This window comes from Aplidium turbinatum, chromosome 2 (genome assembly GCF_918807975.1).
Source record: "Aplidium turbinatum chromosome 2, kaAplTurb1.1, whole genome shotgun sequence".
Lineage (NCBI taxonomy): Eukaryota > Metazoa > Chordata > Ascidiacea > Aplousobranchia > Polyclinidae > Aplidium > Aplidium turbinatum.
In genome coordinates, this window is record NC_137473.1 from 12,425,902 (window position 1) to 12,450,682 (window position 24,781).

At 39.9% G+C, this 24,781-nt stretch overlaps 1 protein-coding gene and 1 long non-coding RNA gene across 2 annotated transcripts; both read right to left on the reverse strand.

Annotated features, from left to right (window-relative positions):
• Nucleotides 1-739: 739 nt before the first annotated feature.
• On the reverse strand, nucleotides 740-6,604 carry LOC145788329 (uncharacterized). The gene has a single exon (XM_082600107.1). The coding sequence runs from the start codon at nucleotides 6,602-6,604 to the stop codon at nucleotides 740-742; it is 5,865 nt and encodes a 1,954-aa protein (XP_082456233.1).
• Nucleotides 6,605-6,698: 94 nt separating this feature from the next.
• LOC145764272 (uncharacterized) lies at nucleotides 6,699-7,281 on the reverse strand. Its single transcript, XR_014288478.1, has 3 exons — nucleotides 7,166-7,281; nucleotides 6,912-6,985; nucleotides 6,699-6,811 (listed from the first exon to the last, which is right to left on the reverse strand). It is a non-coding gene; the product is annotated as an uncharacterized LOC145764272 (long non-coding RNA).
• Nucleotides 7,282-24,781: the final 17,500 nt, after the last annotated feature.

Sequence of the window (24,781 nt, forward strand, 5' to 3'; positions counted from 1 at the left end):
TCACATTGGCCTAGCCTATCACAAAGGTTGCAGTAGGATGTTAAGCTTACCGTGAACTGTGATAATCACTGATTTGGCCACATAGGCTAACGGCAACGACAGATGAACTTGCTGCAGACTTCAACAACACAGTACGTTAACGCAGTAGGCTAACTCTTATTCAACTAAAAAACAGCAGCACCGTTAATAGCTCGAATAACTGTCAGTCGCTAACTAGTTGCTGTAAACGTTAAGCTGATCTTTACATGTACTGCCACTTGACAAAACTCAAAGAACAAAGAAACGTAGTAACGAACGCAAACTCGCAAATGCAATTATGACGTAACGATCACACCTCGAGGTGAGACAGCAGGGGTTGCCAGGTGCTACTTAGGGAATCCGAATTTAGTTGTTACACATAGAAAAGGAGGCGGACAAATACGACGTAACACCCCCACACAAAAATGAGAACTGAGTGAACATTTTTTTTACAATCCAAACTAAGTCGTGTTTGGAACGATATACTTCACAATCCAATCGGCCTCTAAGAAGGCCTTTACGAACAAGGGATTAAAAATGCAGTTACATATTTACAATTAAAAGGCACATTTTTGAAGCAGGTAGTGTGTTTTCACTATTCTCAACCAGAAATGTTCGTTGTTGGCTGTATTAGCCAACAGAAATTCGTTCAATAGTTCACAATACACATTGATCAATGTCTTTAACCCGGCGACAGGTAAACAGTCCATTTTGTTCTGCATTAAGCAGTTTCCAAAATCAAGCACAGTTTCGAAATTGGTCTCTTGACCACATTGTATCGAGTTTTCACCGAAACTGTGCGTACAGTCCCTTTATTGTCCGGGTATGTGTCAACCACTCGCCCCAACAGCCACTTCGAACGAGGTTGGGAATCGTCGACGAGGAGGACAACATCATCTTTTTCAAAGTTCTTCTCTCTTTGAAACCACTTCTGTCTCTGAATGATGAATGGGAGGAACTCACGGGTCCAGCGCAACCAAAATTGATTGGCTAGGTATTGCACCTGGGCCCAGCGGCGTCGAACATAACAGTCCTTTCTATCAAACAGTCCAGGGGGCAGGTTTGGTGCTTCTCTCAACAGCAATAGGTGATTGGGAGACAACGGCACATCATCTTGTGGGTCAAAGGTGATAGGAACGATGGGTCGCGAATTTATGATTGACTCCACTTCGACCATCAGAGTAACGAGAGCTTCATCTGAAACGGTTTGCTCCTTCATTAGAGCAGTTAGGATTCTTCGAATGGAACGGATCATGCGCTCCCATGCTCCACCGAAGTGAGAGCCGGTTGGCGGATTCCAATGCCAGGTCACATTTTGTTGGCACAGATACTCATTAATCTTCTGTTGGTTCCACAGTTGTAAGGACTCACGCAATATTCTTTCAGCACCGACAAAATTCGATCCGTTGTCACTATAAATGTCGGTTGGGAGACCTCGACGACCAATGAATCGTCGAAGGGCATCAATAAACGAGTCAGTAGACATGGTGTGGGTAATTTCAATGTGGATAGCTCTAATTGACATGCACGTGAATACGCAGCCATAACGTTTGAGTGAACTGCGGCCTTGCTTCACCATAAAGGGTCCAAAATAGTCGACACCGACATGAGAAAACGGAGGCTTATCGGGTTGGAGTCTTCCAGATGGCAAATCAGCCATAAATTGTTTGCCAACTTGTGCATTCCTTTTTTTACAGAGCAAGCACTTCCCGAGGACACGTCTAACGGCGACGCCTCCCTTCAAAATCCAGTACGTTTGTCGAAGAGATGCCCATGTATGGGTCATGCCAGAATGGCCCACTTGAGCATGGTGACTTGTAATCACAAGATCTGTAAGGTGAGAGTCAAAAGGTAACACGATCGGGTGCTTGGCATCTTCTTCGATTGGTGCTCGCTCCAAACGGCCGCCAACCCGAATGACCCCATCAACCAATATAGGGTTCAATTTAACCATGGATCGTGAGAATGTCCTTTTAGTTAGCATGGCACCTCCAGATAATACGTTTAGCACCTGTCCAAAGCGACTTCTTTGCACATATTTAATCAGTTCCACTTCAGCAAGCTTCAATTCGCGGACTGTGATGGGAGATCGATTAAGTGGAGCTTGGCAAACCGAGGGTCGAGTCTTCATCATGAGGAACTCTTTGTAGCGCATCAACCACGCTGTTGCTTTCTTCAAGCGTATCAGCTTGGAATATCGTTGCATCAATCGGTCAGTTGAACAAGAAGTCTCTGAAGCGGCACTCACGTAAACTCGTTGTTTCTTGACGGGCGCAAACTCTGCTGGAAGATCAGGTAGTTTTATTGGGGACTCTGGCCATCTTTCTTCGGCTTCCCACAAAAACGTTGGGCCAGACAACCAGAAGCTGGAGCTAATCAGCGTACTCGCATTCATCCCACGGGACGCACAATCGGCAGGGTTTAACTTTGAAGGCACATGTCTCCACTTCGAAAGGTCTGTATTTTGTTCAATCGTGGACAATCGATTGGCAACAAATGTAGGGAATCTTTTCCTTGCATTACAAATACTTTGTAAGACAGCGCTCGAGTCTGTCCAAAATCTTGATGTGCAATTGGGTAGGTTCAATTCTTTTCTTACTATTTTATCTAACCTCACGGCCATAACAGCAGCAGTGAGTTCCAGCCTTGGAATGGAAACTGTTTTAAGTGGGGCTAAGCGGGACTTTCCCATCAGAAATGCACAGTGAATCCTTCCTTCATCGTCAACAAGACGGAGGTAGGACACAGCTCCATATGCCACAGACGAAGCGTCGGCAAAATAGTGAAGTTCATGCTCCGTTACCACGCCAAAGTGGGGAGGTTTGAAACAACGAGGCAGACGTATGTCGTGAAGTTGGTGTAGCTGATTTATCCATTCATTCCAAGTGTCTACTTCAGACGCCGAAATTGGGTCATCCCAACCGAGACCTTGCTTGCATAAATCTTGCAACAACAACTTTGGTTTCAAGGTCACTGGAGCAACAAACCCCAGGGGGTCATATAGCGAGCTCGTCGCAGACAAAATACCTCTGCGGGTCAGGGGCCTCTCGGGAAGAGAAACGTTAAACCCAAACTCATCTGTGAACACGGTCCAATAGACACCCAGTATGTGTTCGTTGATACTATCCTCATTAAAGGTGTGGTTTCTTAAACACTTGGAACGTTCATTCTCGGGTACCGATTCCAAAACGCCTTTGTCGTTCGACAGCCACTTGGTTAAGTGAAAGCCACCTTTGCTCAACAGCTGAGTGAGTTGTGACATCACTCGTATTCCTTCTTCCCGAGAGCTCACAGACACTAAGCAGTCATCAACATAAAAGTTATTTTTGACGATGTCTGGAATGCCTGGACAAAGAAGACTACTAAAGTCCTGCGCCGACTGTCTCAAGCAGAATCCAGCACAGCTGGGGGAGGATGTTGCTCCGAACAAGTGAACCAACATTTGATGTGGGACCGGTTGTTTGTCCATATCTCCTCCAGGCCACCAGAGGAATCGCAGTGCATCGCTGTCTCGAGGCTCCACCTTAATTTGATGGAACATGGCCTCGATATCAGCAACCAAGGCGATTCTTTCCTTCCGAAAACGCATTAACACGCCCACAAGATTGTTCACTAGGTCAGGACCTTGCATTAAGGCGTCATTGAGTGAAATGCCATGATGTTTTGCAGCGCAGTCGAACACCACTCGTAACTTGTCAGGCTTCCGAGGGTGTAAAACCGGGTGGTGCGGCAGATACCATGTGGTATTTACTGTTTGGATTTCCTCTGTTGGAATCTCTCGCGCATACCCCTTCGAAAGATAAGTTTCTATTACGTCAACATATTTTTTACACAGCTGCTCGTCTCTTGTCAAACGTCTTCGCAGGCTAAGTAAACGACGATGAGCCATCTGGCGGTTATCTGGTAGAGTCAAGGAACAGGGTCTCCAAGGTAATGGGAGTTGATATTTTCCATCAATCTGCTTGACTGATTTTGTCATCATGTCATATGCCATTCTATCTTCACGTGAGTTGGGCATGTCAAGTACTGATTTTTCATCGCCAAAATCCGTTTTCCATAAACACTCGATTTGTTGCTCGATGGCAATGTCTCTTGATTGAGCAAAGTTAACTTGAAAGGACGAAGAGGAAGTTGGTGACAGAGATGGGCCCAACAAGGACCAACCCAACGGGGTTTTTATAACGATCGGCTGATCACGTGATCCCTTCCGTGAACGTTGAATGCAAAACACTTCTGGGTTGTCGACACCGATCAACAGTGTCACACTTCCACCTTTCACACAAGGAAATTCCAGATCATCTAGGTGGGGTAGTCCAGACAGTTCCTCTTGACTCGGAATGGCATTTGGAGTAGTCGGAATTTCATCAATTGACAGGACTCCAGACAGCTCAAACTTTCGTCTGTCATCTAGGGAGGACACAGACAAGCTTACAGATATTCCATCATATATTTTAGACGTGTTAGAAAGAGTCTGTAGTGAGATCTCTCTTTTATCCCCAGTGATATTCAAAACGTCTATCAATCTGTTAGCGCAAAAGGTTGCTGTAGAACCTTGATCGAGGAACGCGTAAGTCAAAACTTCATTGCCATTGTATCTAACCTTTACTGGCACAATGCACAGGTAGGCCTTGCAGACACCCGCGTCTTTATCTGGCGGCCGCGGTTCCGTCACTGAACAAGAAAGAACTCCCCTTTGTTCTTCATCACTGCGTGGCTGAGATGAATTAGGTGGATTAGGGTTGTGGAGCAAAGTATGATGGAAACGTCCCTTGCACCCTTCAATGGTACATGTGCTGTCAACTTTACAGTCGCGAGTTTGATGCTTTGTGCTAGTCAGGCACTTATAACATAAGTGTGCATCGTAAACCAGTTGTCTACGCTGTTTGTACATCATGTTTTTAAACTCGTCACAATCAACAAGCTTGTGCGACTTGCGTTTACAACATAGACAAACATTACTGAAAGATGGCTTTGATACACCTTTGAACGGAGGAACGTCCGTGTTAAATGCTGAAACTCGATCCTTACGATTGGGTTTCTTTGCCAGGGTCTGGTGAGTTTCCTTCGCCTTATGAATCCTACTTCCGTACAGGGAGTTCTGGATCTCTGCTCGCATGCCAACAAATTCTGCAAGATCTCTGAATCCTGCTTCACGGCTTGTGTTGTGCAGAACCATAACCGATCTCTCTGCCCATGCCTCTTGCATACGGAATGGCAACTTCTCAATCATTACCATCATTGTGTCCAGAGAGTTCAGTCCAGCAAACTCATTAATGTCATCCAGGGTTGAGAGACACACATCCATGGCATTGGCTAGATCCTTTAAGCCTTGAGGATCGTTATGCCCAACCTTTGGCATCCTCTTCAGTTTTTGCTCTGCTGCATTTGCGATGATATGGGGCTGGCCATACTCCAGGTACAACTTCTTCCTTGCCAGATCATAGCCATCGGATTTCTTCACAAGATGTTCTATTGAACGCTTTACGTCACTATGACAATGTTGTAACAAATAGACCAACTTCCTTTGATCGTTATGTACCAGCGGAACGATCTGTGCGTCAAACGTCCGCACAAAATTTTGGTAAGTTAAGGGGTCACCCTTAAATGAAAGTATTTCTGGTCGTGGTAAGAAACGTTCGTCACTATAAGAGAAATGTCTACTTGGTAGTTGGGGCTGCTGATAGGAGCACCCTGGTTGTTCGCCGACATGGGACTCAGGTTGGTAATCTGGTTCATACGAGTCATGTTTAATTGTTTTCGGTTGCCAAGCCAAATTTGGCGAACTAATATTTACTTGAGGAGTCGAGCGTGCTGCAGGGAACGTAGAATTAGGCTTGTTAGCTTTAGCCTCATGAGTAGCATAAGGAGATGAAAGGACAGGAGAAGATGTCTCTTGAAATTGCACAGAGGGTCTCTTTGTCAAACGGGAGGAAACATTCTCCTTGCTGTTTGGCAGACCAGGTGACGTGAATCCAGTTTCATCGACAGTAACGTAAGGTGAATCAGCGTCACTCATCGCCTCTGCCCGAGATTGCAATTCCAATTGTAACATTTCAATTTTGTGTTCAGCTTGCCTGCTCTTCCTCTCAGCTTCTATCCGAGCTTCTTCTTTCTTCCTCTCTGCTTCTATCCGAGCTTCTTCTTGAATATGAAGCTTTTCCCGCTGAGCCAGTTTCAGTTGGATCAGTACTTCACGTTGCTTTGAGCTTGCTCGCGAGCTGGTGCTTCCAGAGCGTAGGCTCACGGAACGATGTGAGGAACTAGGCTTCTTGTAAGACGTAGATGGCACAGGCAAGTTGGCTGTTCTTTCCAGCCACTCCTTGCAACGAGTGTCAAACTCGACCTTATTTTCTTTTATTAGGGAGCGTTCGGTTTCCCTATCATCTCCAATCATATTAACAACTTCCTGATATTTTCGGTCCACTTCGGAGCAGTAGGAACGGAATGCCTCCAACTTAGTACTAGGATGAAGCATTAGCCGCTCTCCATGCAGATAGGACTGCTGCAAATTTTTTGCGGCCCCATCGAACTCAGCTTGCTTGGCTGCAGAAGCATCCTCGAGTGGACTACTGCCTTGGACGCTCATCATAAATAAACAAATGTAGAAACAATTAAGCCTACGGCAAACCTTCGGGACTTGAGTGCTGCAACTCCGAGGACTGTCCACTTTAGTCGAAACGCTTCTATGTAACGTACGAACACGCACACAGAGTGACGGTTATTGTATTCAGCTGTCGACGACAACGACAGCTACGACAACGAACAAGCGACGGTGAAGTGAAGAAGAAGGTTTCTGTGACAACACAGCAAAACAACGATTAGCAAACAAAACTTACGAATTAGGCCTAATGCGGAATTACAGATGATGAATTATAGGCCTAATGAATTCTTACCGACTAATTTGTGGCGCACGGAACAGCACAGGGAGAAACCCAACAATTGAAAATTCTACCGTTGTAGATCGAAACTGAACATATAAACAGTAAACAGTAAAATATTATGCTATAAATTTCACATCATAGGTGAGTCCCGTACTTGATTTAAACATCGGGAAATAAGACGAGGTACTTATTACACTTAACCATTGACACTAAAATTCACATTGGCCTAGCCTATCACAAAGGTTGCAGTAGGATGTTAAGCTTACCGTGAACTGTGATAATCACTGATTTGGCCACATAGGCTAACGGCAACGACAGATGAACTTGCTGCAGACTTCAACAACACAGTACGTTAACGCAGTAGGCTAACTCTTATTCAACTAAAAAACAGCAGCACCGTTAATAGCTCGAATAACTGTCAGTCGCTAACTAGTTGCTGTAAACGTTAAGCTGATCTTTACATGTACTGCCACTTGACAAAACTCAAAGAACAAAGAAACGTAGTAACGAACGCAAACTCGCAAATGCAATTATGACGTAACGATCACACCTCGAGGTGAGACAGCAGGGGTTGCCAGGTGCTACTTAGGGAATCCGAATTTAGTTGTTACACATAGAAAAGGAGGCGGACAAATACGACGTAACACTTTACATGCAGCGCGATCATTATTATGCACCAGCACAAATGCTACTCCGCACAAACGTTTTCTTAGGTTTGAACGACGTTCAATGCTCGGGAAGAGTTTACCTGTCCTGCTTCGTCGGTTTGTCAGGAACAAGGACGAGCCATTAGTAGATGAAGTTGAATTGCTCGATGCGAACCCTAGCTTTGCACATGTTCGATATCCAAATGGCCGAGAGCGAGAATCAACTGTATCGACTACAGACCTTGCTCCTTGTCCGCAAAAAGAAAAACCAGCAGAAGACAACAACGTTACAGCCTCACCCGAACTACTGGATTTAAATTTACAACCTGCACCTGAATCACCAAAGTCCGGACTTGAATCTCCAAAGTCTACACCTGAAAATCCGGTTGTTGAACACTCGCACAAACCGGCCGTGATCGATATTGAGGTTCCTGCCCTTCGCAGATCCTCTCGGGTACGAAAAGAACCTGACCGATATGGTGCTTATGTAAAACATTGATGTATCTATATTCTTGAGACAACAAGTATCGAAATTCTAAACATGTTCATAAATCAGCGGGGAGGAATCAGTGACGATCGGTGAGGGAAAGCAAGGAAAGCAGTGCTTACCTAAGCGAAAACTATGCAAAATAAAATGACTGAATTCTAGGTTTAACTTCTTATTATTTTTATCAAGTCTATTTTAACTTAAAAATTACTGTGTTCGTGACTAGAATTACTCGTAACGCTTGTGAGTAGTCTAAGTCCTCACCAAACCGCATGTCTTGCCTATAAATGCCAATTAACTCAAACGCTTTTGTCAGAAACCATCACTAAAGCTCCAGGGAAATCAACTTTCAAAATTGCTTACCCTATATTGAAAAACGCCTTCGTTTTATCCAATCCTCAATCGTTTTGCTAAACGACGCCAGCTGCTTAGCCAATCAGATGTGTTATCTGGTGTTATGGTTAAAGTTGCTTTCCCAGTGACGTCAATGCGTATCTCATAGCGGCTGCTTTTGGTTTCAGGCGAAAGGAATACAGCCTCTACGCATGAGTGATTTTCGGGCTTGTAACTATAGGCCAGTGCTCTTCAACCGGGTATACTGTATACCCAAGTGTATACCAGAACAAAGCTAGGGTATACAGCTGGAAAAGGGTATACGAAGGGTATAGGCTACAGCTTAGATCTGTGATAATGGAAGTCACAACAGAGACAGCAATCGGCATGTTTGTAAACTTTTATTTTTGGTCGTTTGAACCAAGTGAACATCAGTCTTCAAGTGAGAGAGGGTGATATATTTTGGTCAACTAGCAAGATCAATGCGCTGATTCCGCTGAAGATGCACTGAATTGCACTGAAGATGCACTGAAGATGCAAGATCAATGCGCTGAATTGCACTCTCGAAAGAGAATGCTTTGTCGAGGAACTTCAATGACTTTCCTGTATTAAGTCAATAGCCTACATGAAAGAGTCTAGCTGAGAGTTTGAGGACATTTCTACTGAAGATAACTTGTCTGCCCTTATTGTTGGTCACCTGAAATTACTTGCCGGCAATTTGACTACGTAATTTCCTGAAGATAACGACCAATGTCTGAAAGCAAACTTGTGGATTATCCAACCATTTAATGAAGAACCAACTGAGGATGAGGAATTATTGGAACTACGGGCTAATTTAAATCAAAAATACTCGTTCCGAGAAGTGGATTACACAGAATGTTGGGTTTCTCTTCTTGAAATTCCCGAATACAAAAATCTCGCGCAAAAAGCCATTGATGTCTTGGTGCAGATGCCTACCACTTATTTGTGTGAAGAAGGATTTTCCAGTCTTGTTGAGATCAAGTCAAACAAACGAAACTCGATACTTGACATTGATTCTTTAATGCGGAGAGGAATAGAGAAAGAGCTAACACCACGTTATGTCCAACTTGCCAAAACAATGCAACAACAAGCTAGCCATTAAATCAACTTCATTTTTGACGTTTTTTACACTTTTGCATGCGTAGTTTCTTGTGCCCAGTTCAAGACTACTATAATCACTTTAACAAACAATTAATTAATTATTAGTTTTTTACGTCCAGTGCACAATTAAACATTGCTATTTGTGAGGTATACGAAGTTATTAAAAATTGAAAAAAGGTGTACCACGGACAAAAAGGTTGAAGAGCACTGCTATAGGCTACTGAGTACGCTGAAAATAAAGCTGGTTCTCTTACCAAAAAAAACATAGATTCTACAATAAAACATGCAATTCCAAAGGGTACATTAACCAACCAGTACTGAAACAGCACAAGTGTTTTTTAAATTCTTTGGGTCAACAGACTGACATCACAAGTGCAGAGCAAACATACTTGTGTTCTTCAAGAATGGACTAGCTTAATTTATAGGCTAATTATTTGCTCTTTACTATAGTGCACCAGTCCAATGCATGTCGTAAATGCTTACAGATGACATTGACAATAAGTTTTTGTGCTCAGTCTAAAAAAGCAGCCAACATTCTAGACTAGTCCCAGTTTGATTGATTGAATCTTTATCCTCGGACTGGGAAAGTCCGAAGATTTTGTTTTGGAAATGCTCTCAGAGCGCACCAAATTGGAAGTGTTTTTCAAAATTTTCTGGGGGAGGCCCCCCAGACCCCCCGCTGGAAGTGTTGCCTTCGGGCTTCGCCCGACGGTTACGCCCCTCGTGCCTACTACCTTGCTGCAGCATATTTCCAAGTTGCTTTCCCAATGGTTTAAGCCACCGAACGTCACTGGGAGGAATGTAATGATTGCTTGCCTGTAGTTCACCTTGTTTACTCGCTTACATAATCAATGTGTGCCCTAGGTAATTGTACGCTTTCTAGTTCTGTACTCTAGCCTTGCCACTGATTCATCTTGCAGTTGTACTGGCAGAACGAGGAGAATAGAATTGTGCAGAACTATGTCTACCGTAGATATATTTAGTTAACCTTATATTTGTTTAGCACGAATTTAAGTTGATTAGAGCCAAGTTATGTTTCTAGTTTGGTTTATATCGTAACACCTGCCTTGCTCTTTTTTGCTATAACGCATCAAGATTTGTTCTTCTCACGACAATCAGCGCTCTTGGCAACTCACCATGGCCAATCTTCATAGCAAGTTTCTATTTATACAAATCTTGAAAATATCAGCCAAAGCTATGGGCTAATAAAGCTATTGCCTAATTATATGTTATTGTTTTTATTTGCAACTCTTTCATTTCCCTTTCTATCTTAAAGCTTTCTGAAGGTGTTGGGACCGTGCGAAATTTCATTCAACTTAATAACTTAGCCTATTTCGGTTACGGTACAAGCATAGGTTAGATTTTGAATCTTTATCCTAGGAGTGACAAAGCCTTGATTGGTTATTTATTGTAGATTTGTAGTTATTTTTTGTGTCATTTTGTTGTGATTATTCCTGGTAGTTTCGCATTCTTGACGCAGGGCCGGTTACCGAGATTGGCAGAGTGAAGTTTTCCGATTGTTGTTGCCGGGGAATTATTCCATTCACTAGGTGCCGCTGAATAGAGAGTAGTCCTGAAATGCGTTGCTCAAGCGCACACCCCAAGAACCGAACCAGCGCCGCGTGATTTTGAGCCGGGAGCGTAACCACTGAGCTAACTTTGCGAGTTTTTTGTTTCAGCGTGATGTCATTGTGTACAACATGCGTTTTAGCAAAAAAATAATCCAAATTTTGTTGCCCTCGTCTCGCTAAGGCCGCTTTTGTTTGATACCTGTTTGCGAGGTCTCGTTGCGCATCAAGCTGTGATTCTGTTCGCTGTGACGTCACAAGGTACATATAGTTGTGGCCAAAAGTTTAAGACCAGACTTGATTTATGACGATTTTTGCATTACTTCAAAATACTGCATCAGATATAAGATGATGCATAAAGATGATGCAACTGAAACAATATATGATGCAGTATTTTGAAGTACTAATGCAAAAATCGTCATAAATTTTTTTTTTGCTAAAACGCATGTTGTACGCAATGACATCACGCTGAAACAAAAAACTCGCAAAAAGTGAATTTGGGTTTCCCCGCCCTTTAACGTTCGCGTTTTGTCGCTTTTAACTTTTTCTCGACCTTTGCTATGTTGGTCAGAAATAAAAAGAACTGCACTGACACTGCTGCACCGGCAATCAGCCATACCAAAAGAAATCATGTTAAAGTATGTTTGTATGCACCATTATAGAACAGTCGTGTGTTTGTCGAAAGAGTGCTGCATGACGCAAAAATATTTTGCGATCTGCCACAAACCACAATAAATAAGTTACGGTATTTAAGTCACGTACGTTTTCCATCCGGCACCTTAAACATCCGATAAACTCACTTGGATCAAAAAATCAAACAATTCTTAAAAATAACCACATAAAAACAGTTTCATCTTAATCTTGCGTTAAATCACTCACTGACAAATCTTCAATCTATAAGGAGGCTACAGCATTTTTTTGACAATAAAACTTTTTGGCATTGACCATACAATAGTTGCAACTTCCGTCACAGGAAGTTTAGACGTAATAAACAGAGGTAAGGATCACACGAGGTACTTGAATATCATATGAATCTTTGAAAAGAGACGACAAATGCGTCATATTGATTTTCGATGCGTGTATGGTAAGCAGATAGGCTGGCCTAAAAAGTGTCATCTTATGCGTATTGCGTAGAAATTTCCTCCTCCTGATGAGAGGTGTGAACAGCTTTTTAATTGGTCAATTCTGCCTGATGGTGCCGAATAACGGTAGGTTTTACATTGTATATACGCTTATTTTATAATATTCAAACAGCAAGAAATACAACAGCGCGATAAAAATGTAATTGGACTAAACGTCATTTATGCCAGCAAAACAAAAATGTATTTCTCTAGTGACATCATTAATGCGTTTTCCAAAAAAATAAATTTCCTATTTGAAAAAGCACAAGTGCTTTATGTTGCACTGATATAAATACAAGAATAAATTCAAGATAGTAAAACACGTATAAAGATACATTTGAAATGTAGTAATTTAAGACATCTAGAACTATTGGTAGTTGGTACATATTTCCATATAGCCTACCATGGTATGGGTGTTTAAAATATGTATAAACTTTTTAAATGGCTTAGTTAATGGCATAGCTACAATTGTATAGATATCTCACAAGTTACAAGTATGACATATATACTTGGTGATAGCTATATAGTACTAACACAATTGCTTTGAAAGAACAATACTTTTTGATAATTAAATTTCACATAATGGAGCAAGTATCATCTTTTTTGGTTTGTAACTTTTCTTTTCTTAGTTGTTTACTTTTTTCAAAATCTTCTTGCATTTGTTTTCTAAAGAATGCATCACACCAGTGTGCAGCATAATTGCTTGGTGCATTTGAATTCGATGGACTATCAAACTTCATATCCTTATCATGAAACATTTCTTCGTGTTCCTTGAAAGCAGATGCCTCATTATGTCTTTGATGTTGCCTTGAACGAGTTCTTCCTTGATACCACGGACGTATCGTCTTTGACTGTTGCCATGTGGAAAAATTGTTTTCATGATCTTCGCCTCCAAGCTTTTTATGAGTAATCAAAGCCTGATACGCTTCTGAGATTTCATTGAATCTCAATCCTGCTTCAGAGCCTTTGTTTCTATCTGGGTGCAAAGAAAAACTTTTTTTATAAAATGCCTGTTTCACTTTTGCAACCGAAGCACTGACAGGCACACCAAGCACATCACAATATCGTTTTAATTGACTTCGTGACAATGGTGCTCTATGCTTTGTGGAAAACATTAATTTTCTTGTTTCCAGTGCTATGGGTAGATGTTTCTGCCATTGTTCAACTCTTGTTTGAGCATTTGATATGTGCATAACAGCAAAAGTGCACTGTCTGCTACATTGCACTGTGTATGAGCTACAGATCAAACTACACATCTAAGATTTGTGCACATTTGAAATCTGCAGTGAATAATAAGTGTTGCTGAAAAAAAAATATACACAATGATTTAAAACTTACAACTTAAACGAATAGTTATGCAGCAATCTTGCTTTAGAAAACATTATACTTAGGCTACATTTCTTGCAACAAAAAACATAAATTGTTAGTACAAATCATAAATGTAAAGAGTAATAGGCTATTTTTATTTGATTGTCAAACGCAGAATTTTATAAAGTTGAGGGGCAACTGCAACATATACGTAAACAATTTCAACATGCGACTTATAATCAAAGAAATACAGTAGATTCTAAGCTATTGTCATGTAATTGTAGATTATAGAGATGCAGTTCCAGAATTCTACAACAAAAGGCTATTATCATAATTCATAATAAAGACTAACATTGATTGGCTGATTATGAAAAAGGAATCTTTATCCTCAGACTAAGAAAGCTTCCTTGAGATCTTCATCTTGGCAATTTTGCGAACTAGTAGAGGCTGTGAACCACTGATGCAGCCCAGTCACTGAGATTGGCAGGGTGTAGCTTCTACTTGTTAATGGAACAGTTAAAATAATTGCAGCCACTTCACATTCCTTTACCGAATCATAACTACCCAACAGCGTCACTGATTTTAGAAATTCTACAAAAGTTTCTGAAGTTGTTCTGAAAATTTACTCAACTTTATTATAAAAGATTTACCAAGTCACAAAATATTCCAATAGTTTAAAGCAGTGGTTCTCAATGGGGGCGGTACCACCCCCAGGGGGCGTTTTAATTTTGCAGGGGGGCGTTATGATTACTTCGGATTAAAGTGGGCGTTTTGATTATTATGGGGCATTCTGGATTAACTCATCTACCGCCCAGCGTAACGATTTCGTCAAAGAGCTCGTATCTTCGTGGTAGCATTTCCTACCGCATACCTGGTGGAAAAGGGATTCAGCTGTGTTGTTCTGCTACAAACCCAATTGACATATCCATAAGAAGTGATCTTCGAATGTTTCTCACTGGCTTTACACCGGATGTGAAGAAACTGGCACTTTCTCACCAAGCCCAAGGTTCACACTGACTACCAGTAGGCCTATAGGCTACTGTTTTCATGCTCGCAAATATATATTTGCTTTTCATCAAATATAGTTACTAGTCTCTAAAACCGTTAGAGCCTGTTTCACCCTAAAAGGGGATCATCAAAAGGTCTTTATTTGGGAGCTTATGAAAGGTCAACAGAAATCGGACCTTCTGATAATCCCCCTTTTAGGGTAAAACAGGCTGCAAGGGTTTTAGAGACTGGTAACTAGCCTATAATTGATGTAATTCGCTCTGCTTGGCTTTTTGCTTGGCATTGAGCACTTTTTATAGTATTAATAGTATTTATTGTTTTGTATTTGCTTTTCGTAATTAATCGTTTTTATTGGGGAGCGGTAACATTTTTCCAGTTCATGAAGGGGGCGTTGGGCCAAAAAAGGTTGAGAAACACTGGTTTAAAGGTAGGTGCAGAGGCAAATAGTTAAAAACAGTTATCAAATAAAATAAACATAGCCTCTGAGGCAAATGTCCCCAATCCCCATGTCACTGAAGCATCAAATTTATAGTAAAGCACTTCTTCACTAATGTGCCATGGAAGGTCACGAGGTATGCTACAGAGAAATTGAAAAAACATTCAAAAAAATTATTTTTAGAACTAGGGATAAAAAGTATGAGTTCTTTGAATCTAAAGCAATGAAATTAGTACTTCCGTTTATTAAATTGAGCGACATTTTATTTGTCAGAATCAATTTTTTTCAACCAAAGGTTGTGTTGTGTGTTTTTATAACTTGAAATTATTACAACACAAAGAGCAATATTTCTTATGTTTTTTTGCTTTCTTTTTTGGCTTATTTCATTGAGCATACGAATTACGGATACATCACTTTATGCCATGGTTCGAAATTCAGTAGCTTACTAGTAGTACTCAGTAGCCTAAGTGTATGGTATGATACATACAGTAGCCAACTATACCATACATCACTGGCTGATCACCTCTCATAGAACTTTTAGTTCCTACATAACGAGCATTTTGACTTGTAATGTGTTGTCTTTCTTCCTTCAAATACACAATAGCATACTACATGACATAACCGCTACGGTTGCTGAAATAACAATTCAGTGCATAGCAAAGCAATAACTAAAACATGTATTCTGAAAGCTTAATAATGCAATGAAGTCTATCATCGTTTGTCAACTTAATGTAGGCCTAATAGCCTACCTTGTAACCCATGCACGTTCATCTCTCTAACATTAATAACACATACTGCAGTAAACATGCAACAAGCAAAAATAATGATAAGAATTTGGTGAATTTGGATCTTTACAACGTCAGACGTTAGTTATCAACTTTAATCAGACCAAAATTTAGTGTTGCCACAAACGCAATAGTTCAAAACTTTCTCTGGGTCTGAGAATGTTGCCAGGAGCTCATTAAAATTTTGTACCTTTTAGCACAAAATCAAAAAAAAAAAAACTCATGAAATTTAGGAACCAGATCCGATCCGGTTTCCATTAAAAAAAACAGATCCAATGAAAAACAGTAAGATCTTTCAGGATCCTGTACTACACCCCTGTAATGATCTGAATGCCAATAATGGTCGCTAGCGTGGCCAGACAAAGCAGATAAATGTCGGAGATGGTCGAGTTTTTCTTTTCCAAAATCCTGATCTGACAAGTATAAGATGCGATGGTTGTTGAAGTTTAAAACATCCTGTCTTGATCCCCCTAGCGTTGACAGGGAGGTACTTGTGGAGCTGGGCCTGGGATGATTTTAGGGGCCCGTAACCTTTCCAAGGGGCCGTACAACTTGAAGAAATCACTAAGTATTCTAAATACAGTGCTTTTTTCTTTAAAAGTGTCTCGATTTGAGGCCCGAAGATTTTATTGGTAGGCCTACTGGGTATAAATAATCCTCTCAAAGGCCCTGCCTGATCCTGTCAATTTTCAATGATCTTGTCAACATCTCTGCTTCCTGGCATTCCCAATACACAGTCTTTACTTTGTTTTTATTTCGTTTTGTCCATCACAAGAAACAATATGTGCAGAAGACAGCAGAGGTCTACAAAAAGTTAGAAGCGCCAAATGTAAACTTGATTTGATGTGATTTTGAATCTTTATCCTCGGCCTGGACAAAGCCATAATAGAATACGGTAGGTAAATAAGTTGGGTGTTCATCAGGAAAATTATCTTTTGTAGCACTATTATAGTTGCAACGTTCATCTGATGAAAGCAAAGACAAACATGTTGATTTATTGCTTCACTGACATTTCCCGCACCATCACAATGCGCATTCTCAGAGCGAATAACATACAAAATAATATGTAGGCTACAAAGTTAAATGCTGCAGTGCGGTTAAAGGCAAGAGAATAAATTAAACACACATTATTTTAAAGTTTGACCAAAAGATGTTTGAGTGGTTACTTTCCACGTTAGATAACGTAAAAACTTCCAACATTAAAATTTTGTATCCGGCATATTCGATAAATTATTGCTGTGTAACAATGATATCGCGCAAGAACTTTCAAGTTTGCGTTATTTACTGCTTCGTGCTGAAGTCAGGCGCTTAATAAACAACTAATTGACTACTGAATAAACAACTGGTCTCACACAATAAAAAAACTAAGCAAAGAAATGAAGACTGTAGCCTAATTAATAAAAAAATAAAGTAGTTTATCACACAGCCGGATGCGACATATGAAATATAATTTGATATTGTGGGCCCAGGAATATCTAAAGAAGGAGATTCGAAGGCTAGCCCTGTTTTCAAGACACTAGAAGGGCGGTAGTTGGTAGCCTACCGCGTTAAACATATGGGTCTTTTTAACATTGCAGAAAGTTTTGTAGTGCAGCTGGTATAGTTAGCTACAAAAGACAGTTAGAAAATGTTATGTAGAGCATATATAAAGAATCCTTGTTTGGAAAAACTGTTGAAAGGTTACCAGTAGACTACCAAAGTCTTTGTATTAGGCTGGGTGTAAAGAAAGCATACTGGTAGTGGAATTAACAAGCCATTATTATCATTCAGTAAATATCCATGCCTGATGGTAACAGCGCAGTGCAGGTTATCATAACAAGGTTTATTAAATTACTATTGGTGCTAATTGTCATTTACGATGAACAGAAGCCATTTTATTGTCAGACGTAATAGAAGTCTTTGCATCCACTTCTTTTGATATCCCTGAATAGACCTACGACAACAACAAAAACGTTGCTGCTACACATTTGTCATAGCGTTGTCCTAATCGGCAGATAAGTCGCTTTTTAACAATGGTTAAGCTCCTGCTGACGTTTATTCAGAGTAAAAAATGACTTTTTTTGCCAACTGGGACAACTTGTCAAAATTTGTTATTCACGCCCTTTCCCACTGAAGTTTTATATAATTATACGATTAAAAACAAAAGTAGCGACAAGCAGTGGCGTAGCAACCCATGGGTGTTGTTAGCGATGGATTTAAGGTTTGTGAAAGGTCCGAACCAAAGTTTCATGTCGGCCCCACTTTGGCGATCGCCAGTAATATGTTGCTATTTAATTTGCATCTTGCCATACAGCGAATTTTTCATGCCACAAAAATCCTGCATAGAATGTCAATAAACACAAGTGGGCGGTCCAGCTTCATGTACTTTTTTTTATCAGAAAAGTCAAAACGTTGTAGAGATTAAAATGTAGATAGGCCTACTAAACTCATGTTCAGCACACGTTTCGAAACCTACACTGGTTTCAGTGTAAACTGCCATGTTCAGAGCGAGAAAAACAGTTTAATTTTTTGAATATGAGTTTAGTATCCAATCTACACTTTGGAATCCTTATTTTTTTATTATATTGACCAGGTGTCCCAACCATTTCGCTCCTTGTAGGATAGATTGTTTTTATAAATGGAATGAGGTTTCCCTGCAATTTCCTGTTGACTTATGACGTAGTCTAGTGTCAACTAGGCTGGGCTATGGAATCTCCTAAATACACAAAAAATGAAAAGATTTTGAAGAAGAGTCTTCGCAGTTAATGCTATCATGTTTTTGAACAAACACGATTTTTCATTTATGGTCATCGTCATTCAAATTTTGTAGTGGCTCGAGTAATCAAGAAATAACCTTGAGGTTTAAGTTTTTAGCAATTTTAGGTTGTTTCAACCGACTGGTTGCCTCGTCAATTTTTATCATTTGAGAAAAACTTGGTTTTAAAGCTTGAATATTTACCCTCAATTTCATCAAGCTACACCATTGAAGGAATAGCCTAGTGATGTCAACTGCAAAGCCGGATTAATTAATGCTTAAAGGGAAGGGGAGATAGTGCTGCTACGCCACTGGTAATAACCCGATGCTAAGCAAGAAGACCAATGTCGTGTTTGTCGTCGGCAATAAACTCAAATCTGCTGACGAAAAACTTCGTCAACAAACCTGTGTAGGTTTTAAAGAACTCTATTAGAAACAATCCAAACTCAGCTCATCTCAAAGAACATGTGATTCTGTAAAAATAAAAAGTAATAACTTTCATGTGATAGATGGTCTATGTAAGTTCTGAAACAACTATTCTTAAAGTTTTTATTGGAAAAAAATAAGCAATTTATAAGGCTAATTCAACAGCTGACCTAGCCTACTAATAGGCCCTGTTCAGTTAGAGTTAGCCTAATACAAATTGTAATAAACTTAGACAAAAATCTGAACTTTGTCTTTTTTTAAAAGAACAATTTCGAAATAAACTTGTTTCGAATAACTATTCGCCCAGACCACTGAATAAGCAACTTAGGCTACGTACCACCAAGAATGTTGCAGCCAAGAGAAGTCCTTTTGTGGTGTTGCTCATTTTCTTTGTATCTAAACAATTTTGTCATTTATTAACCTATTTACTACACGTTAGTGTTGTAGCTCTTTTACCTATAGGGCTATTGGGCATCGAAATAAAACCAGTCTCAGCTAAGGTTAAACTGTTCAGATAAACCTGAATACAAACTATACCAATTCAATGAAACACAAAAAAGTACAAAATTAGGAGAATTTGGTTAACACTACATGTCACTCCAATGTTTTCATGATCTTCGTTTATTTCGTGATTAGACGACTCTTTCCATTTTTTCCAAATCTCGCCGATTTTATTTCCTTCTTCAGAGTATATCTGTGAAAATATCAGCAAAGATATGTAATTCGTAATTTATTTCTATTCTGATGTTGGCAGATATTCTGATTGCTAATAGCACGCTAGTGTGCCACAACAGCAGCAACAACCGGCTCTATTGGCCGTACCACGACAGGAGGTCGAGGAGGTAGCTTACTTTTGGAGCCGAGCCAGAGATGATTTTAAGGGCTCTAACCTGTACAAGGGGCCCGAAACTTGTCAAGGGGCCCGATTCCTCATTGGGTCATCACTATCAAGACCCTACTTCAATGCGTGAGAGCAGAATTCTGGCTCTGGAGAGACGTTTCTCAATGGTATTGGCATTTAGCACGTGTTTAAATGGGCTCATCTTCAAATCCTTCTTGAGAGCTGTGAACATGGTTTCATAGGCCACGTTCGCCTCCTTTGCCAGTTTTTGAATTGGATCTCTTGTAACGTTAATTGCTGATGACCCTGTAAACTGTACATGGGGTCTGAAAGGCAATATAGCCTACCCTCTCCTGTCCTCCGACCAAGGAGGCAATCACCTTAGGCTTAGAGGCAATCACTTGGCACTAGGACTAGGCAGTCTGAAAAAAGGCAATTAGCAACGCGTTCGAAGACATGAAGGGACTAGCCTTATGCGCTGTCAAGGAAGTTATTCATTTCTGCAACAAGGACGCGCAGTTTAATTCTGTGTAGACTATGCTATGTAAGTGGACTTGGATGATTGGCAAAATTTGCTAAAACCCTCTGTGGTAGATCTAAGAAAACCTCATGACTAGAGTTCCATTCCGGCTTCCGCTCATTATTTACATCCTATGCTATGCAAATACGTCATGATTTTAAAGTAGCTTTTTTCTTAGTCATCGAGATCTGTTTTTGCAGGTAGTCTTAACTTGCATACTAGTGAAGGTTATACCAGATCAAACCTATTCATTATCCTGCAGGAAATGCGTAAGCCGTGTTTAAAACTTTATGGTGGCGCGATTTAAGCGAATCTATCACTATACTTTATACATTCACATGTTGAGAAATTCGTTTTCTGGTTTAACTGAAGTGTTGTTGGAGGAGAATTGTCATAGATTTTGGTTTAAAATATGTTATTGCTATTTAGACTTGTTTTAGTTGGCAATTACTTCAAAGGTCTGAATTTACAGCTTAATTATTTAAAATTTCTGGACGCAATGTTATAACAACGTGAGGTGACGTCGAAGCTGGAGTTTATGCATTCCAAATGCGTCATAAATTTGCCAGAGAAAATGTGGCTCTGTCTGTTGTCCTAAGAATTAAGGATGGTTTGATTTAAACGCAACGTGTTTTTATGTTGTGGTTTATCTCGCAGCAATCCGGCCTTCAGAGAAAAAGGCTTGGTGACCCCTGGTATAGAGCAGTGGATCAGCGGCTTTTTCAGAGTTTTATTGGCGGTTTTTATTGTTAGATTAATAGATTTTCAGCATTGTTTGTATCGTATACAGTAGACTAGAAGGTTTTGTTGTAAAGAAGAGTTTCGGTCGATGAGTGGATATTTGTTTATACTGTAGTAATTACTTTATAATCAAAACATTAGAGATTTTCTCAGTTACCTATTAGTTTATTGTTGAATGAAACGCTGTAGGCCTATGCCTTAAGATTTTGATAGGTTTTTGGTTCGTCAGTTTAACAATTAACAAAGAATTAATAAGTGCTGCATTCTTTCATCTTCGACTCGTTAGGCTTTCGATTTAATTAATCTTCGTTTCGGTTTATTAAACCTTTCTCTAGTTAAGTCTGCACTTCGTGATAGCCAGTGTAACAAACAGTTTTAGCCAGATTGAAAGTAGGGGAAAGCCGTGTATTATGAACCCCTTAACAATAAACGTTCCTAAATTCACAACTTCAATGAAAATATGGACAATATTTATAGAACAGCAAGCTAACATGCATACCTATTCCCCATCAATACATTAGTATGTGATATTTTGCAATAAAAAAGTTATTTCAATTTTATTAATTTACCAAAAGAGTTCATATTACACAACCCTCTGTGTAATATGAACCCCTGTGATGTGTAATATGAACCGCTTTGAATCATTGCTTATTAGAGGTGGATTGACTACACAAAACTGCACTAAAGCAAGCCACATTACATGTGCAGCATAACAAAATTTATTACCATAAGGTTTTCAAATAATTTACATCAATTTTAGTAAACATGCACTACTTTTTAAATGTAAGCATTAAATTCACAAAAAGATAAGCAACATTAATCGAATGACGTGCACTGCATTGAGAATGCTGGTAAAATTGAAGTCTGAACCCCAGTTTACAGAACCCAGAACCACCCCAGTTTACAGAACCCCAGTTTACAAAAATTCATTACACCATCATAAAGCACTTGGTAATATGAACCTATGGGTTCATATTACACATTCAGCTAGGGTTCATGTTACACACTCGTGGTGATTCCAGTTAAAATGCTGATAATCAACTAAATAATGCATTTTTTAAACAAAACTTGTTGTGATTTCCATCATCAAGTTTATTTGAGGGGATATTAATCAAAAAATTACAAGTCCATTGATACGCTGATAAAAAAAAAACTGCAATTTCTCCATCTGCAAAATAATATCACACAAGCTTTAAACCTTCATACCCCCAAAACTTCAGCAACACGCCAACTTTCAACAAGAACATTTCCGGTCGAATGACCAGCAAACTTACTTAATTCAAGATGTTAAAAGTCAAACATTTTTATTGCCACGTTTTCTGAAAACAACAGGGGGTTCATAATACACAGCAGTTCATGTTACACGGCTTTCTTCAGTAAACATATAAATCTTACAAATCCGTGACTTCTTTGTAATAAAGCTGGCCCTGGCCACCATACAAAAGTTTTGGCTTTCCTTTTTCGTTGCCATTCTGAATCAGGGACTCTACACTCTGTCTGCTCGTCTACAGCACGTCACATGTAGCACATCTCTAGCATATAGGCTACGCTACCCTAATTAATTGTTCGTAAAGAATTATAACTGTTTTACGAACAATTAGTATTACGTTCAATTGCATGCACGAATAAATGCTTTACGAAGAATTAATTTCACGAACAATTGTTTTATGAACAACTGTTTACGAAAAAAACGTCGGACTCCGAAATGCAGGGTCTAGAAACTGAAAATTAGGACTTAGTCAAAAAACGGACAAAATGCATTATTGAAAAGGCATTGAAAGAAAAAGAACGTTATATTGTTGATATTAAACACCCTTACTTACCTTAAAAGCCATGTTAGAAAGGCAGCGACAAGCAATGCTTGGTCCAAGAATAGTTAGCTTTTCACTTTTCTCGGCGTTTTCAACAATAAATTTCTCTCTCCAAAAACTCCACCTGCACATTAAAAGCAATCAAAAGGCAATGTAGGCTCATTATAGTTTTTTTTATTTCTCAGGGGCTATAATAAGGCTGAATCAGCTATGGATACGTACAGAGAGTGAAAGAGAATTACCATGTATTGTTGACAATGGTACTATGGTAGCCACTTTAACAAGTCGAAATTCTGCCACTGAAACAGTGGCGTAGCCAAAGGGGGGGGTTTTGGGGGTTACAACCCCCCCCTTTGGCACGCGTGTGACGTCACGATATTGAGAATGATGCTTTCAGTCTAAAAAAAATTGCCTAAATAAACAAAATTGCATTAAAAGAGCGAGTTTTGCCAATACCAAACATTCAAACATCTCAGCCAGGAATTAGCAACAAGAAAACACAGAGACTTAGCTTTTTTTTCCGAAAAATGCCGAAGAAAACATGATCTTATCCTTTTGCTATGCTACCGGACAGCACCATTTTACAGGAATATTCGTACCCACATTTTTGTTGAAAATGCTCTCAGAATGCACCAAATTCAAAGTAATTTTTCAAAATTTTCTGGGGGAGGCCCCCCAGACCCCCCGCCGTTGGGTGGGCAAAACCCCCCCTTTCAAAATTCCTGGCTACGCTACTGCACTGAAATTGACTAGAATGAAACCGCCAACCAATCATAAGCTACGGTTTAAGTGACATAAAAAATGGCGAAAAGAAGATAATAGAAAGCAAATTAAGTGATGGAATTTTTGTCAGCTGGTTAGCTTAAGGGTTAGGGCTAGAAAGTAGTCATTTCATTGACGCGGGTTCGATTCCCACTACTACTATTGCTCTTTTTCTTCTGTATTAATAACTTCAATTACCAAATAAAGTTCAAAACAAGCATTAACTCTCTGGATGAGTGCTAGAAGGATCACAATTGGACGGTAGCCTCTTATAACATGTTCTGATTGGTTGACGGTTGCATTGTAATCATTCGCAGTGGCAGAATTTCGACTTGTTAAAGTGGCTACCGTTGACAATGCGTCACTCAAATATGACGTCATACGTTTTTGTGAAACGCAAGTTGTGTAATCGTGCAAGTATCATAATTACAACGGGATGTCGTTGTTTGTTTGTTTTTCATATCTTTATCCTGCATTGTGGGAAAGCGGACTTGAGCGCTATGCATCGGTGTACGCCTTCGGCCTTCCGACGTACACCTGACCCACGCTGCAGCCGACGGCAATGTCTGTTTCCGGTTGTCTATTCTACTTATGACTTAAATTTGGTACTACCCATTACTCGAAATCGATCACTGGGTAGAGGCAATTATCGTAAAGTTTCTTCCCCAGATAAAGGAGCGTACAATAAAGGAGCGTACAATCAAAAATGTGATGCAAAACGCGTTGAAAAATCATCATCATAGAACGAACCGCTTCGAATTTGAATTTAAGCGTGAACTGTGAAAAGTTACAAAGCTATGAAAGGCAACTTTTCTATGTTGTTGAAAGTTTGACGACAGAAAGAAACAACTTTCATGCTTACGTGACCAGGTGACCTTAGAGGCTATGCTTTAAATTTTGAAATAATAACTGACGCTTGTCCTCCTTCCAAATTATTAACTGACATTTGTCCGTCATGCAAATCTGTTATCGATTGTCCTCTATTGACGTCACATAGGCTACGCTTAAATGAGGGTTGTGACCCCTACACCGTCGTCTTCTGGCTACAATTCTCTCGAGTTTTGAATATACATCTTTATACTTTTGAGTGATTTTTCCCATTTTCTCTTCCAACAGTTTTCCAGTGACTCGCATTTCCATAAGTCCACATCCACAGCAACACCAACAGTTGTCATCGCAGCGATATGGCCGTTGAAACTTCATCAGTGTTTCCCCAGCTAGATTGTTGATTT